Raw genomic sequence first — 15,449 nt, forward strand, 5'->3', positions numbered from 1 at the left:
GAGCGGAGCACGCGGCCAGCTGACAGCCCAGACGCGTCTGGGCTGTCAGCTGGCTGCGCGTTCCGCCGCTCTGCTCTACTCTGCTCCCCCTCCCCCTGGTCTGCAGACCTGGGGGACCGGGAGCAGAGCAGAGCAAAGCCGCAGAGCCCGAGGGCAGCAGGATAGCCACGGTGCGTCTGGGCTGTCCCGCTGCCCGCGTGTTCCGCCGCTTTGCTCCCCGTCCCCCTGGTCTGCAGACCAGGGGACGGGGAGCAAAGCAGAGCAAAGCCACGGAGCCCGAGGGCAGCAGGATAGCCACGGCGCGTCTGGGCTGTCCCGCTGCCCCCGTGCTCCGCGGTTTTGCTCCGGACGCCTGTGGTACAGCAGCTGGGGCGCTGCCGGTTGGTCCCGTAGCGCCGCTCTGGGTGCCACTGGACCAACCCAGCAGCACCCCAGCTGCTCTGCCCCAGGTGTCCCCTAGTCAGCAGCTGCTGAAAATGACCAGTGGCTGACTACAGGAAGCCCCTGCCCCGGGCTTCCTGGAATCAGCCGCTGATCAGTTTCAGCAGCAGCTGACTTGGGGATGCCTGGGGTTCTTAAGTTGAATCTGTATGTAAGTCCGAACTGGCGTCCAGATTCAGCCACTGTTGAAACTGATCAGTTTCAGCAGCGGCTGAATCTGGACGCCAGTTCCGACTTACATACAGATTCAACTTAAGAACAAACCTACAGTCCCTATCTTGTACGTAACCCGGGGACTGCCTGTATTCGGTAAGCATACTAACATGTTAGTTATCATGTTTTCCAATAACTTTGTATTTCCAGCAGACAGGTATCTAAAATAAATATCAGCTGGTCCTTCTTAACCCTCAACTTAAATTTTGTGTGTAGAACTGTTGTAGCACTTTTAAATAAACCAGCCAAACCAAGTGCCTGCTGGCATCATTTTGCTTAATGGAGTTCCAGATTAGATATTTTCAGTCTATTGTGGTTCATCCACAATGGCCAAATAAATCATGTTTTAAAAAACATATATTAATACACTTTTTTAAGGACTATTTCCAACTTTTGGCCATAATCCATTATTTCCTTCTACCAAGGAGCCCCATGATTTTTACTTCGTTGGAAAGTGTGAACTTAATGGAACAACAAGCAACTACATTTGTAGAATCAGATTAAAAATACTTGAATGCAGTTTAAAAGGTCAACGAGATGTTTCTATTTTCTGATTCCTTCCCTCTTTCCTGGACAAGGAAACTAAGTAGCAAGTAAAAATCAGCTTTCAGAAGCATACCTAACATCCGATTCCAGGTCCATGTGATTTCTTTCTAGGTAAAATGAATCTGGACCAGCTAGGCAAGGAATGAATTTCTCCAAATTTTCTTCTGGGTACATCTGAGATAGCTAAAGGAAGAGGATATTACAAATTAGAAAAACAAACCAAACCAAACCAAACCAAACAAAACCAAGTGAAGAGATAACTTGTTACATCTCATTTGAGTTACGTGTTTTATGGCGTTCAATCTATTCAGGTTATTTTAGGGCATTTCTAAAATATAATTGAACAAAATCACATATAGGGGGCAAAGTACAAAGTAAAGTACTTTTAGAGTCCTTTTACCTTTGAAATAAATTCTGTCACTTCACCAGAAGATTTGGTTACCAATGTCACTGAAGAATCAGACCACAAGACCTTAAGAAATGAAAAGTGTTTAGTTTAGTAAGCACATAGCTCTATGGCTACCTTAACAGCCTGGACACAATGAACACCAATGTTTATTTCATCCATTATGTGGATAAAGGCTTGGATTATCTGTATGCTTGGCATAAACATGATCAAACTTTTTGTTCAAACACAGAGTCCCTCGACTCACTAACTGTATTTCAAAGGTGGCCGCCCACCCTTCTTGCAGCCTGCTAACTGCCATTATAGCTAAGACTATTCAAAGTTCTTAAAATGTCCTTTACATTGTATAAAGCCATTGCCAACTATAGCAAATGCTAACACCAAATGAGACAGACAATGATTGGAGAAACATTTTCCTCCTATTGTTAAGTGAAACAGCTGGCTTGTAGAATCTGGCCAGTACACCCACAGCATGTTACAGGGCTCATTTACAATCAATCAATTTCATATGGATGAAATGCAAAGTTGAGGATCTAAGGAAAATGTTCCATGCAAAATAACCATGGCTCAACAAAGAAACCTGCAGTTACTGTTCTAATCTAGACACTTTAGACAGCATCTTGTATATGTTCTAGAAAAGCGAAGAGATTAGCTTCTCTTCCTGTCTGCTTTTCTATTACAAGTCCATGCAATTTTTTTTATACCAATGGTACATAGACATGGCGCTCATTGGTTTATTTGAGCCAAAAGAAAGAGTATCTGGGCTGAAAATATTGGAAAAGTCTGGCTAGCACTGCTGATCCTAAAAATTTTTAGACTGAAAAATACCTGAGATCAGGTGTTTTTAGTCTTCAACAGCAATGTATGGAAAAAGCCTGTCTTTATGCTTTTGAAAAGCAGGAAGCAATTTTTCCACAACTCTAGTTTCAATGACAACTGAAACCACACACACAAAGTTTTTCCAGCTGTTAAGATTCTTCCGAAACACTAATGAGTGGAGAGTAATATGCATTACATAATTTCCTCTTCCTACAGTTGCTACACCAAAACCAAGAAAGAAAACTCAAGGAGTTTTTACTTTTACAAAATGTCTTCCCTACCCACAACCATTTAATGCTAAATTACTCAGTTTCTTTCAGGGTTCACGAGCAGTTTCACAAAAAACAAAAGGAGGTATCTCCCACCCCCCACCACAGTTTTGTAACAACTGACATCTGGCACACTGCTTTATGTTTTGATAATGTGTTACAGTTCTCATTTACAAAACAATCACAAGTAAATCTGATCACACCAGATTTCTTATAGTCAGCCTTGCCTCTTTTCCCCATTGCATCCAACCAGCACATCTGATAACAGTTTTTAACACCGAGAACCATAATTTATTATAGAGCATCAACTTGAAACCAGTTTCACTTGGAAATTTTGTACCTACGATTGTTACAAGTAAGATCTGAATTATGATCACTAAAATTCCAAGGCAAAAATGTATGTGTTTCACTGTTTATGTTGTGTATTTGACAACATTGTGTGTGTGTAGTCAGTATCATAATTTTATTGATAGTCAATTGTACTATCCTGGCAACAACTGTACACAATTTCCCCAGACCCTCTGAGAGAGTGTTTGCTGTCTTCGGGTACATGTACATGTGCAATACTATTTTGAAGTAACTAGCACGATTCCAAAATAACTTAGTCTGCGTCTACACAGCAGGCAGTTATTTTGAAATCGTGTCAAAACACTGTCAAGATAGAGGACTTCTTATTCCGACTCCTGTAACCCTCATTGTACGAGGAGTAAGGGAAGTTGGAGGAAGAGTGCTCTGTTTTGAAATAAGCACAGTGGAGACACTCCCTATTTCAAAATAAGCTATGCAATTGACGTAGCTCAATTTGCGTAGCTTATTTAGAGTTAAGCCCTGCTGTGTAGATGCATCCTTATATTTGAAGCTGTTGTTACTGGTAGTAGAAGAAGATACGGAGTAATGGGATAGTGAGTAATGGTAAGCTCAAGCAGATGTGTTGGCATTCTGGGGCCTATCCTAATTACATTTCCCTCCTTTCCTTCCACCCCTACAAATTAAAAACTCCAAGTAGCCCTGTGGCACCTTAGTGACTTACAAAAATATATAGAATCATGAGTTCTTGTGGGTAAAACCCACTTCACGAAAGCTCATGATTCTATATATTTTGTGCCACAAGGCTACTAGTTTTTAAAGTTACAGACTAACACAACTACTCCTTTGAGATCCTCCAAATTAAGGAATTTTAAAAATTCAGGGTATTATTTAAAGAGTACTTCTACTAAAAAGATCAAGTCAGACGTGTCACTTTGAAAGGCCAAGTTTTATTTGTCATATCAATTAGCATTGTCCAATATATTTCTAAATGTATGGCCTTATTTTGAGTGGGTATGTGCCACAAACCAAGGCTACTTTCCAAGTGCTTGAGAAGAGTGGCAAAATGCTTCTCTCTCAACCAATATGACTGATGTGTGTTCTTAATTCCTTACTACAATTCTCAGGATATTTCTTAGCTTAAAAAATGAGGTCTCAAATCTGAACAGGCAATAAGGAAAAATAAACAGAGGAAAGAAAATAGGCTGCTCAATTTTAATTTAAGTACATTATGGCAAAAAAAGCTGATACGGATGTTAAATCTATCACATAAAGACAGTAGCATGATCAGCTTATGTCACTATACAATCGCCTGTACTCTGCTTACATGCCAACATGTGGATGCACAATTCTGAAAGGCTTCACTTGCTGAATCACCTGGAGGAAATACAACCTTCTTGTTTCATCAAAACCCCCAGAAGGACAAGAGAAAGACTGGACGCGGTTATCATTTCCTGAGTTCATCTTGGTTTCAACCCACATTCCACAATGGAGTTTTATTACCCAAGTTCTTTCTAGGAGGGCTGTCGGAGCTGGTGTCCAACGTAGCTTTTTCTTTCAATTTTTCACTACTGCATTACCATCACTACAGCTCCCACAGCACAAGATTTAAGGTATAAAAATGATTGTTTATCCTCATTCAGAGAGGGCAGGTCTAGATAGCATAGTGATAAAAATTCCAAAAGCTATTAACACCTTATGTATATTGAAGTTCCCACTGTTGCTAGGACCAGAGGTAGTGCAATGGTGAAATATTTTATTTTTGCATGCAGATAAGGCTTTCTTGTCATTGTAACAACACAGATAACTATAAAGTAAAAGTTTAACTTTAATGCAGTCTCAAGCATTTGTACAGTTGTCTGCAAAGGAAAACAAACTGCATTTCGGTGACTAAACCACACAGAAAAATGAAATCACGTATTTGCCACAGATTTAAGGAACAGTTAGTATACAGGACTGGAAATCAAGAGAGCTGGATTTTATTCCTGGTTTTCCCACAGATGCTCTATGTGACTCTGGGCAATTTTCTTATCTGTCTCTTAGTTTCCTGACCTATTAAATAGGGATAATTCTGGTCTCTCAAGGGTCTTCTGAGGCTAAATTAACTAAGGGCAGATTCTTCAGCTTGCTAAAGACACTTTTTGTACAACATGAACAATGTAAAGTGGCCTGAAACTAGCCAGAGAATTCCCTCTGTTCAAGGAAACTTTACATGAGTGAGATATCACCACACAACCTAAACAAGCAGTAAGGAAAACTAGAGGAAAGAAAATAGGCTGCTCACTTTTAATTCGAATATGGAAAAAAAAAGCTGATATGGATGTTAAATCTATCACAAAAACTGACGCTGCCTCCTGCAACAGTCATTCCACAACCTCCAGCGTAAGCGAATGAAGTTCTTTCACACTGAATCTGCCATGGGCTGTGCAGGTTTGAATGAGGTAACTACAATCTGCTCTTTGTAGCACTGCCTCTTCATGCCATCCCTCAGACAGGAGGAGATTTAAGTCACTGCTCTCTGTAAGGTCTTTGAGACCCTTAAATAGAAGATGCCAAAGAGAACCAAAACTGGCTACATAACCCTTCCATCTTTGGTTTTCAAAGAGAGATGAGGAAAGGGATTTTGCATGCATTTTTGAACAAGCAATATTGTCTTAACTTATGGCACTGTCTTTTTCTACAAGAAGCTAGACCATGAACCATCTAACCCTAAATCAAATTCAGCTTTTGGCGTGACATCTGAGGGTTCTCAGGCATACCAGAGTTAAGACAAAAATAAATTAACCCTAGATGTTTACAGATTCACAGTCTTTAAAGCTAAAAGGAATAATCAAATCATGCTCTCTGGCCACCAGTTGGTGCTCAGGTCGTACTGTAATGGCATTCCAGGTTTGCTCACTCTGTTTCCTACTCTGGAAACCAGGTTACAGAAATGCCATCTTTCCTTCCGGAATGGGCCCAAAGCAGAAGGGGTGGATGTGTCAGTGTGAGAAGATGGTGTCTTTGTCATCTCTACTTCTGCACCATTCTGGAGAGTTGCAGCACTTTTTTTTTTAAAAGGACTTGAACATGCCTTCTGTACATCATAGGACATCATGTTTTACCCAGTTACTCCTATATTGAGCCCAAAAACTTGTGTTTGCCTAAAGCATTACTTGTATTTGGCTAAAGTTTATCTTCCAGAAAGGCGTCCTGTCTTGTTTGAAGACATCAAGAGACTGAGAACCTACTCCCTGGGTTGGTTATTCCAGTGGTTAATTACCCTCACCAATTAAAAAAAATGTATCTAGTTTCTAATTTGAATATGTCCAGCTTCAGCTTCCAGCCACTGGCTCTTGTTATGCCTTTCTGGGTAGATTTAGTCACAGGGAGAAAATACCAGGTAAGACTTATACACTAAATTTTTGACAAGTTAAATCATTTGAGCAAGTCTCTCACTGTAAGGCATTTTCTCCAGCTCTCGAATAACAACTTTTGTAGCTCTTGTTTGTGCAGTCTCCGATTTTTCAACATCCCTTTAACAAACATGGACAACAAAATTGTACACAATATGCCAGTATCAGTCTCATCAATGCCATTATAAAGGTAAAAGTCACCTTTCTACTCCCGTTCAATGATGATTCTCCACTGATGACTATTTTTTTGAGAACTGTCCATTTGACAGGAATGTTCCTTTGCTGTTCACAACTTTCACATTTATGTTTTAAAGTACAGGATCCCTTGGGACCTGACCAGTCCTAGACAAGGGAGTTTTCCGGACCAGGAAAGGTTGGGGTGGGGGTGGGAGAGGGAGTACCAGCCTCTCTACTGGGCTCCTCTCCCCAGCTACCTAGCGCCACTGCCTTCAGCCCCCTGAATTCAGCAGCCCTGCGGGTTCCGTGGCCGTGCGAGCTCTGGCAGCTGCGGTGGACCTGGGAACTCAGGTAACAGCCCTGTGGGCACTTGCCGCCCCAACCAGCTGTGGACTCTGCAGCTTCCCCTCCTGTGCCTGCTGATTGCGGTTTCAGTGGTCCCCCCCCCTCGGCTTCCTGTGAACTCTGCTGTCCCCCAGCCCCGCAGATACTGGCGCCCCTGCCAGCTTCCCAGCCTGGCTGGTTGCAGACTCTGCTACCCTGTGGGCTCTGCTGCCTCACTGGCCCCGCCAACCAGATCTACTCCCAGCTGCCAGCAACCTCTGTGCTAGAGCTCTCTAGTCCAGCAACATCTGTGGCCCTTCTGCTGGACTTAGAGAGTCTCAGGCCACAGAGGTTCAACTTGTATTGTCTTCTTTTCTCTCATCCCATTAGAAAACAAAACAAACAAACCTCAAAACTTACCTCAAAAGAATATTCAACATTTCTTTCATTCTTCTTGTGTGCCAATCCCTTTACTTCCACTTTTTCAACACTCACTATTAAAAGTAAAGAAATAAGAAGAATAAGAAGGAAATTCCCAAACACCAAGAAATCTAGTTATTCTAATCTAGAACCAAAATTTGTGTTGAGAGTGAAGCATGGCAGTATTACAGGAATATACAACAATAAATTTGCCTCATTCAGTTCATAGGAGGAACGGCAATCATTGAATCAATAGCTGTTGAACACTTCTATTGATCTTCATCATTCCACACGTGTCTGTACGACTTAGACACTGCATGCCATCCAAACCCTGCTTTGAACACAGAATTCTTTATTTGTTCATGTTTTTTCTATGGTACTTAAAACCATATGACCAAAGTTCTTCGCAAACACTACTGAGTTTCTCTCACAATAATACTGTGAGGAAGGGAGATGTGATCCCCATTTTAAAGATGGAAACTGAGACACAGACAGATTAAGAGCAAAATTGTCAAACATGTCCCCTAATACGAAGTGTCTGACTTTTTTCAGAGTGGTTAGCATTTTTATAGTAATTGATGTTCCATGCACAGCTCCCATTTGATTTCAGTTAGTGCGAACACATCAGCCTGAACAGGTAACATTTGACAAAGATTTAAGCAGTCAAAAAGAAAGGTTTGGCAACTTTACTGGCATTATTGCCAACATCACCTATGATACATTACTGTGTAAAACAATCCTGCACTTCAGCTTTGTGCTAAATTATCTCCATGGCAGTCTTACTTGCCTCATCAGCTCCATCTCAACCATGCTCTCTCCATTTAATTCCTCTTCATCACAGCCGGACAAAAATCAAAACCCTGCTATCTTCAATGTAGCTACTGTTTGCCCAATATATATTACTCAATATCCTCTCCTATCTAAGAACCTCTCAAGTTTTCAGTGACGTTTCCCTGCCCTTTTGAAATGCTTTAAAATGGATAGTGTGTTTCTTCTTTCCATATACATATGCTAAAAGCAGTTCAATTCACTCTAAAGCATAGTTAGAATTGCTGCAAATTGAACAGAGACTGGAATTAAATGTACTTCGAGATTTATCATGACTGGAAGCAACTTTAGAGTTGACATTAACTAAACGGATCATAATTTGCTGGGTAAAACTGCATCAAGTTAAGGTAGAAACAAATTTGAAGGACGAAGGTAAACTTTTCCAAAATACACAGTTTCCCAGATTGACAGAGGAAAGAGAAGCCATTTAGAATTGGACTAAGAACATAAGAATGGCCATAGTGGGTCAGACCAAAGGTCTGTCTAGCCCAGTATCCTGTCTGCCGACACTGGCCAATGCCAGGTGCCCTAGAGGGAATGAACAGAACATGTAACCATTAGGGATGGTAGATAGCATGTACCTGCATCAAATCTTATCTGTTATACAATTATTCAATAGCCCCCAAGGGCAGATCCAGCGGCCAGTGCGCTCCCTGCCCTACCCCCAAGGAGCCCTCTGCCAACCTGCACTGCTGCCTCTCTATCAGAAGCAGCAGCATAGGGTGGCAGGCGGGATCCAGTCCACAAGGGGAGCTGGTTTAAAAACTGGCTCCCCCCTGCTGCCACACTTTATCAGAGGCAGCAGTGCAGGGTGGCAGCAGCCCCTGTCCACGTGAGTCTGAGCTCCCCATAGACAGAGGCTGCGTGGGCATCTGTGGAGCAGCATCCCCCACCCCACTGCTGCCTTGGATAGAGGCAGCAATGTGCAGGGGAGGAAGGCAGAGCCAGTGTTCATGGGGAGCCAGCTTTTAAGGCAGGAAAGGAGGGAGTAAGTCAAAGCAACAGCGCCACGTGGAGCTTGGGGCCAGACCCTGGGCTCCACGCAGTGCTGCTGCTTTGAAATGCCACGTACAGCCCAGGGCCAGCTGGGGTGTCCGCAGATTGCACATGGCGTTTCAAAGCAGTAACGCTATCTGGAGCCTGGGATGAGCTGGGGACTCCCCTGCCGATCCTGGGCTCCGTGTGGCACTGCTGCTTTGAAACGCCGCGTGGAGCCTGATGCCAGGCTCCCCACAGCGTTTCCAAGTGGCAGTGCCACATGGAGCCTGGGGGCCAGATGGGGAGTCCCCAGCTGACCTGGGTTCCATGCAGCAGTTTTGCCTTTGCAGTGTAGCAATTGTCCTAAGGCTGTTGCTACACTTCAAAGGTAGAAGTGCCCTACTGACTAATTGAATAGTTGATGCAAAATGATTGATTAGTCAATTACTCAATATTTAACATCCCTAATGTGGATAAAGGGGATCCAGCAGATAGTGTAGTTAGATTTCCAGAAAAATCTTTGAAAAGTTTCCTCACCAAAAGCTATGTAAAGTAAGTTGTTATGGGGGAAAAAAAGGAAGGATATTTCCTGGACTGATACCTGGTTAAAAGAAAGGAAACAAAGGGTAGGAATAAATGGTCAGTTTTCACAATGGAGAGGATCCATGCCTGGACAAATTAACCTGTTATCAATCCATGAGAGGACTTTCCCTCTTATCCCACAACAGCTTACTATACTTAAGAGCCTTTGGTGAGGGACCTTGTCAAAGGCTTTCTGGAAATCTAAATACACTATATCTGCTGGATCCCCCTTGTCCACATGTTGACCTACTCAAAGAATTCTAGTAGATTAGTGAGGCATAATTTCCCTTTATAGAAACCATGTTGACTTTTCTCCAATAAATTATATTCATCTATGTGTCTGACAGTTCTGTTCTTAACTATAGTTTTAACCAATTTGCCCAGTACTGAGGTTAGACTTACAGGTCTACAATTGCCAGGATCACCTCTAAAGCCCTTTTTAAAAATTGGTGTCACACTCATTGAGTACCAAAGATGAATTAAAGGATAGTTTACAAACCACAATTAGTAATTCTGCAATTTCACATTTGAGTTATTTCAGAACTCTTGGGAGAATGTCATCTGGCCTTGGTAATTTATTACTCTTTAGTTTATCAATTTGTTCCAAAACCTCCTTTAATGATACCTCAACTTGAAACAGTCCCTCAGATATGTCACTTACAAAGAACAGCCCGGGTTTGGGAATCTTCCTCACATCCTCATCCATGAAGACTGATACAAAAAATTCATTTAATTTCTTTGCAGTGACTTTATCATCTTTGAGTGCTCCTCTGACATCTTGATTGTCCAGTGGCCACAGTGGTTATTTAGCAGGCTTCCTGCTTCTGATGTACTTTAAAAAGTTGCTATTACTTTGAGTTTTTAGCTAACTGTTCTTCAAAATCTTTTTTGGCCTTCCTAATTATACTTTTCCACTCCATTTGACAGAGTTTATGCTCCTTTCTATTTTCCTCACTAGGATTTAAACGTCAACTTTTTAAATGATGCCTTTTTATCTCTCACTGCTTCTTTTACTCAATTGTTAAGCTACAATGGTACTTCTACCAAGTGCTACTCTATTAGGTTTGTTCTGAATTCCCTGCTTTTTTCATTCAGATAACTTGTCTAACAATTTCAGTAAATGCTACAGTAATTCAAGCAAGACATGACAGTATATGGTGGTAAAATGTTTGTGCACATTTTATTAGTTGGGTTATTGACAGTTTTTGAATATGATCTTGTGTGTACGTATATTCCCATGAATTCTGTTCACCTAAGCAAGCTTACATGTTAAAAGTACAACTTGCCCTGCTTACACTAGGAATATAAAATAACTATCGTATGTAGAAAAAAAATCTCTAATGTGAACAAGCACAACTCATTTTCCCAGTTTAGATAAGCCATGACCAGCTACTGCTAAGGGATCTTAATTTGTTATGGGAAAAAAAGAATTGAATCTAATAAAACAACATAAATAGTACACTGATGAATCCTGTTCACCCACTAATGAAATCTCAGCAGAACATAGTACCTCTTCCTGAGATATTCATTTTAATTTCACAAACTGCTTTAGAAAAACATCGAACAGAAACAAAATATATATTTATTTTATAGTTACTCTACACAACAGGGAGGAAGCCTGAAAAAACATAGAAGATTGCACAATGGGAAACTTATGCTAGCCAATACCAACTAAATACCTGAGGGTATGTCTACACTAGCTCGCTAGTTTGAGCTAGGTAGGCAAATGAGGGCAACCGGAGTTGCAAATGAAGCCCGGGATTTAAATATCCCAGGCTTCATTTGCATGTTCCCAGGCACCATCATTTTAAAATCCCCCTTAGTTCGAATTAACGTTTAACTGCCGCGTCTAGCCACGGGCAGTTAGTTCGGACTAAGGGGGATTTAAAAATGATGGCACCTGGGATTTAAATCCTGGGCTTCATTTGCAACTCCGGTTGCCCTCATTTGCCTACTTAGCACGAACTAACGAGCTAGTGTAGACATACCCTGAGTGACTAAGCTACGTGCAAAGCCAGGCGTGTTATTTAAATGCACCAGTTATGTCATTTATCCACTGTTCTGAGTTAATTAAATGAAGTGCCCTAAACACATTCCTAGCAACCAGCCCAATTAAAAAGGTATACCATTTATCAGACAAATGATTAAGTGGTTTCTACTATACTGGCAGCTTAACAGGATTCTGTAAAATGTAATCCGTTCTAGAGCATTTGATGCAGTTCAGTACACAGGGGTCATACTACTATACTGCATATATCACAACTGTCTTTAGAGTTTTCCTATTTAGATATTAACTTTCTAGTAATCTTCTTCTAATTAGTTAATGCAATTAGAAGTGTTATAAGTCCAGAACACTTGTGACAGTCACCCATGCACGTATTTGTATTCCTAGGTCTCCAATCACCAGTAAATGTCCGTATTCTTTATCTTAAAGCTCTGGATTTCTTAATAATCTTTCAAAATTTGCTGTGAAGACTGACTACTTGGAGCAATCCATCAATCAAGAAGAAAAAGTCGTACTCTATCAAGCATCAAAGAAAGGGGTACAACACAGAATCTGTCTTGTTTACTCAAAAACCTTAGGGACCACTTAGTCTCTCAATTGGGCTATATCATTAAAATTACACTTAAACCTTTACCTTGCCAGAAACCCCCCTCTTCACCATCCGGATCATATTTATATTGCATATTCTGTCACACCTAGCAATTGGGTCATAAGAATTGTCCAGGACAAGTATAGTAGGTAGGGTTGCCAAATGGTTTAACCAAAAATACCGAACACCAAAAAAAAAAAAAGAGAGTTAAACAAAAAAATGTAAACAATTAAAGAAAAACCCAGCATGGCCCTCCCTTTAAGAATGCTTTTGAGGCTTTTTGGCCCTAACAGGCTGCCAGAGTCTGTCCGCCATCTTGTTTTCCTGCTCCGGGCCAGATACTGTAGCTCCCCTGCGGAACCAAGTAAGCACCCAGTATTTTCGCCTCCTGACCGGGAAAAAAATCAGAATACACCAGACGTTTTATGTGTCCGGTATTTTCTGAATTTTTTTACAGGACAGGAGGCAAAAATACCGGACTGTCTGGGTGAATACTGGACACCTGGCAACCCTAATAGTAGGACTGTTGAACTACCTCACAAAAGCTGGCTTGCTGCTTGGGATTAAGGTAGTGATACAGCAAGGAAGCTTTATTTTTGGCACCTAGTGGTATGCAGACAATTCATATGAATAACTTCAATGAGCCATGCAAATAGGGGCAGGGGCGGGGGAAGGAGAAGAAAAGATGGTGGTGTTTAGGGAGAAGCTTCTTTTGAGGCAGGTCATTCCATAATAATCTACTACGGAGTTCCTTGTGTCTTCCTTTTAAGGCCTTGGTACTAGCTAATGGTAATGACAGGTAATTGGACTAGATGGACCAATTACCTTGATGCAAGATGGCAATTCCTATGTTCTTAAGGTTTTTTAAAAAATTCAAGATTAGCAATCAGAGCAATCAAAACTTCAAAAGGATAAGCAATGTAGCACATATCAGCAAGGGTAACATGGGTAAAACCCAATGTTTAAAAACTAAACTCTGTATATGAAAGTCAAACATCTGTCTCCTTTAATTAGCAATTGTAAAGGTCTTAACAGAATTTGCAATGGCTTGATTTTCCTTTTTTTTAAATTTCATAGATGGCTTAAATAGGCTGATGCTTTTTTCAGGACACATTTCCTGTCATGTTTTCTGAAATCAAAGACTGGTGGTAGATAAAGGTCTTAGACATTTTTGTACATAGACAAAAGTCAAAAGAAGAAGAATTAGGCTGCAAAGAGGAGTGTGGAAATCTGACAGAAAACAGCAGAGCTGAGCAATCAAGGATTAGACTAAATGACCCTTGTGGTCCCTAACCCTATGATTCTGTAGGGTAAAATCACACCCAAAATAGAGAACTCCCTATTTAGAGCAAATTCTATGAAAGCCGTTCAGAGAGAAACAACCATGAATTCAGCGTGCATGAGAGTAGAGTACCTAGGTAGAGACTATCTGTAAATAGGTTCAACTTATGGATACACAATTGAAATTGCAAGCTTCACAATGACAGAGACTGTCTTCACCATTGTACAGCATCCAGTACACTGCTGGCACTCTAAAGATGAGAGAAGCTACAAGTCAACTACTTAAAAAAAATATCAAACCTTATGGGCAATGTTCCCTCTAATCTTTTCCATCCATGTGCGGATTTTCCTCATCCATGTGCGGAATACATTTTGGTTTTTGCACCAAAACATGTATGAATAGGCACCACCAGTAGAAACAAAAAACCTAGCTATGGGTGCTCTACTAATCAGCTAGGTGGCATTTGAATTGCTCCTGAGAGGCTGCATAAGCATCCAGCTTACAGGAAACACTGCTCATAGGTGATATTTTCTGTCCTGTGTTATGCAGAAGATCAAATTACATGATCATAATAGCAATTTGTCCCCTTAATCTATTAACTTCATTCATGAAGCTTTGTTTCCTTATGGGAACTCTGAAGCATTCCAAGAAAAAGTATAGCCGATTAAATGTTTGTTGTTATTGTGTGCTCACAGTTATTAAACAAATGTATAGTACAGTATCTTACAAAATAAAGTCATGTAGGAGTACATTTCTAAAATAAAAGAATCCCTAAAAATGGTGGTAGAATGCCAGGAAAAATAGAAGTATAGTTTAAAAATAGTCCTCTGTGCATAATGTAAATTAACTTCTTTAGTTTTTAAAACCAATTTGAATAAACCAAGCACACTCATTAAAAAGCCTATTGGTTTTAAATGTCTCTACAATTCTTTTTATTCTCCTCCCAAACCTAAATAACATGCTTTCAATAAAAGCAGAGATTTTCCCACATTTAAAACCATTTATGGTCTAGATCCTGAGAGTAGCAGAACACAACAACTTTTCTTTAAAGTTAGTATTACTGTATGCAATAGAATTATGAGATTCCAGCAAAAAATAAATGGATCTGCTGCTATGCCAAATTTACTATGCTAAGTTTTGCGATCCAGTTTCCATCACATTTTATTTCACCTGCACACAGCACACAAAGTTCACATACTGCTAAACGTAGAGCAGGGCTCGGAAACCTTTTCAAACCAAAGAGCCAAACTACATCAAAATTCAGAACAAGTTGTCAAAGAGCCAGTATAAGAATACACATTTGCGTGACTGAAAATATACAACTTAATATTACCGATAATTCACATGATGATTAATAATAGCATAAACAAAACATGGTACTCACAGACTTCATTAAGTGGGACTGCTGCTGCTGTTGGGGATTCAGTTTGTGGATATAGGGGTGCAGGAGTAAGAGCAGGGGTGTGTAAGAGGTGCAGGAGGAAGGGCAGAGTGCTGCGGGTGGGAAGTAGAGCATGTGGGGGGGCCCCGGGCCCGGATTACCTTACCTGGCCAGAGCTTGGCTGCTGCACCCAGGCAGCAGCGGCTGGATGAGGAGACAGGCCAGGATTGCGGCAGCCGGATTGTGGCCTCTCCTACTCATGCTGCAGCAAGAGGGGGACTGCTGCCAGCCCTTCCTGTGACCAGATGGGGGCCGGACCATGGGGCTTGCACCAAGATCAGGGCCAAGGGACAGGATGCTGCACCGAGATGTGGCTGGGCCCCGACTGGGGCCTTGTTGGACAGGCGGCAGGAGCCAGAGCCCAAGCCAGGCCACCGTGGCTGGGCAGTTGCAGCAGTCACAGAGCTGCCAGGGCTGGGCCACGTGGT

The 15,449-nt window shown here is 41.4% G+C and overlaps 1 protein-coding gene across 2 annotated transcripts in view; it reads right to left on the bottom strand.

Moving 5' to 3' along the window:
- The window catches only part of ZCCHC14 (zinc finger CCHC-type containing 14), a 112,010-nt gene that overhangs the window by 25,522 nt on the left and 71,039 nt on the right, over positions 1 to 15,449 (bottom strand). For both annotated transcript variants that reach the window (XR_012906635.2, XM_006137374.3), the window contains exons 3-5: positions 7,317 to 7,390; positions 1,601 to 1,672; positions 1,274 to 1,383 (exon numbers count right to left, since the gene is read on the bottom strand). Coding sequence is in view for 1 of the 2 variants with exons in the window: in XM_006137374.3 (XP_006137436.2) it covers positions 1,274 to 1,383; positions 1,601 to 1,672; positions 7,317 to 7,390 (256 nt within the window). In the remaining variant the exon portion in view is untranslated. The remainder of the gene's footprint in view (positions 1 to 1,273; positions 1,384 to 1,600; positions 1,673 to 7,316; positions 7,391 to 15,449) is intronic.

This window comes from Pelodiscus sinensis, chromosome 12, assembly GCF_052426305.1.
Source record: "Pelodiscus sinensis isolate ZL-2025 chromosome 12, ASM5242630v1, whole genome shotgun sequence".
In the NCBI taxonomy this organism is placed as follows: Eukaryota; Metazoa; Chordata; order Testudines; family Trionychidae; genus Pelodiscus; species Pelodiscus sinensis.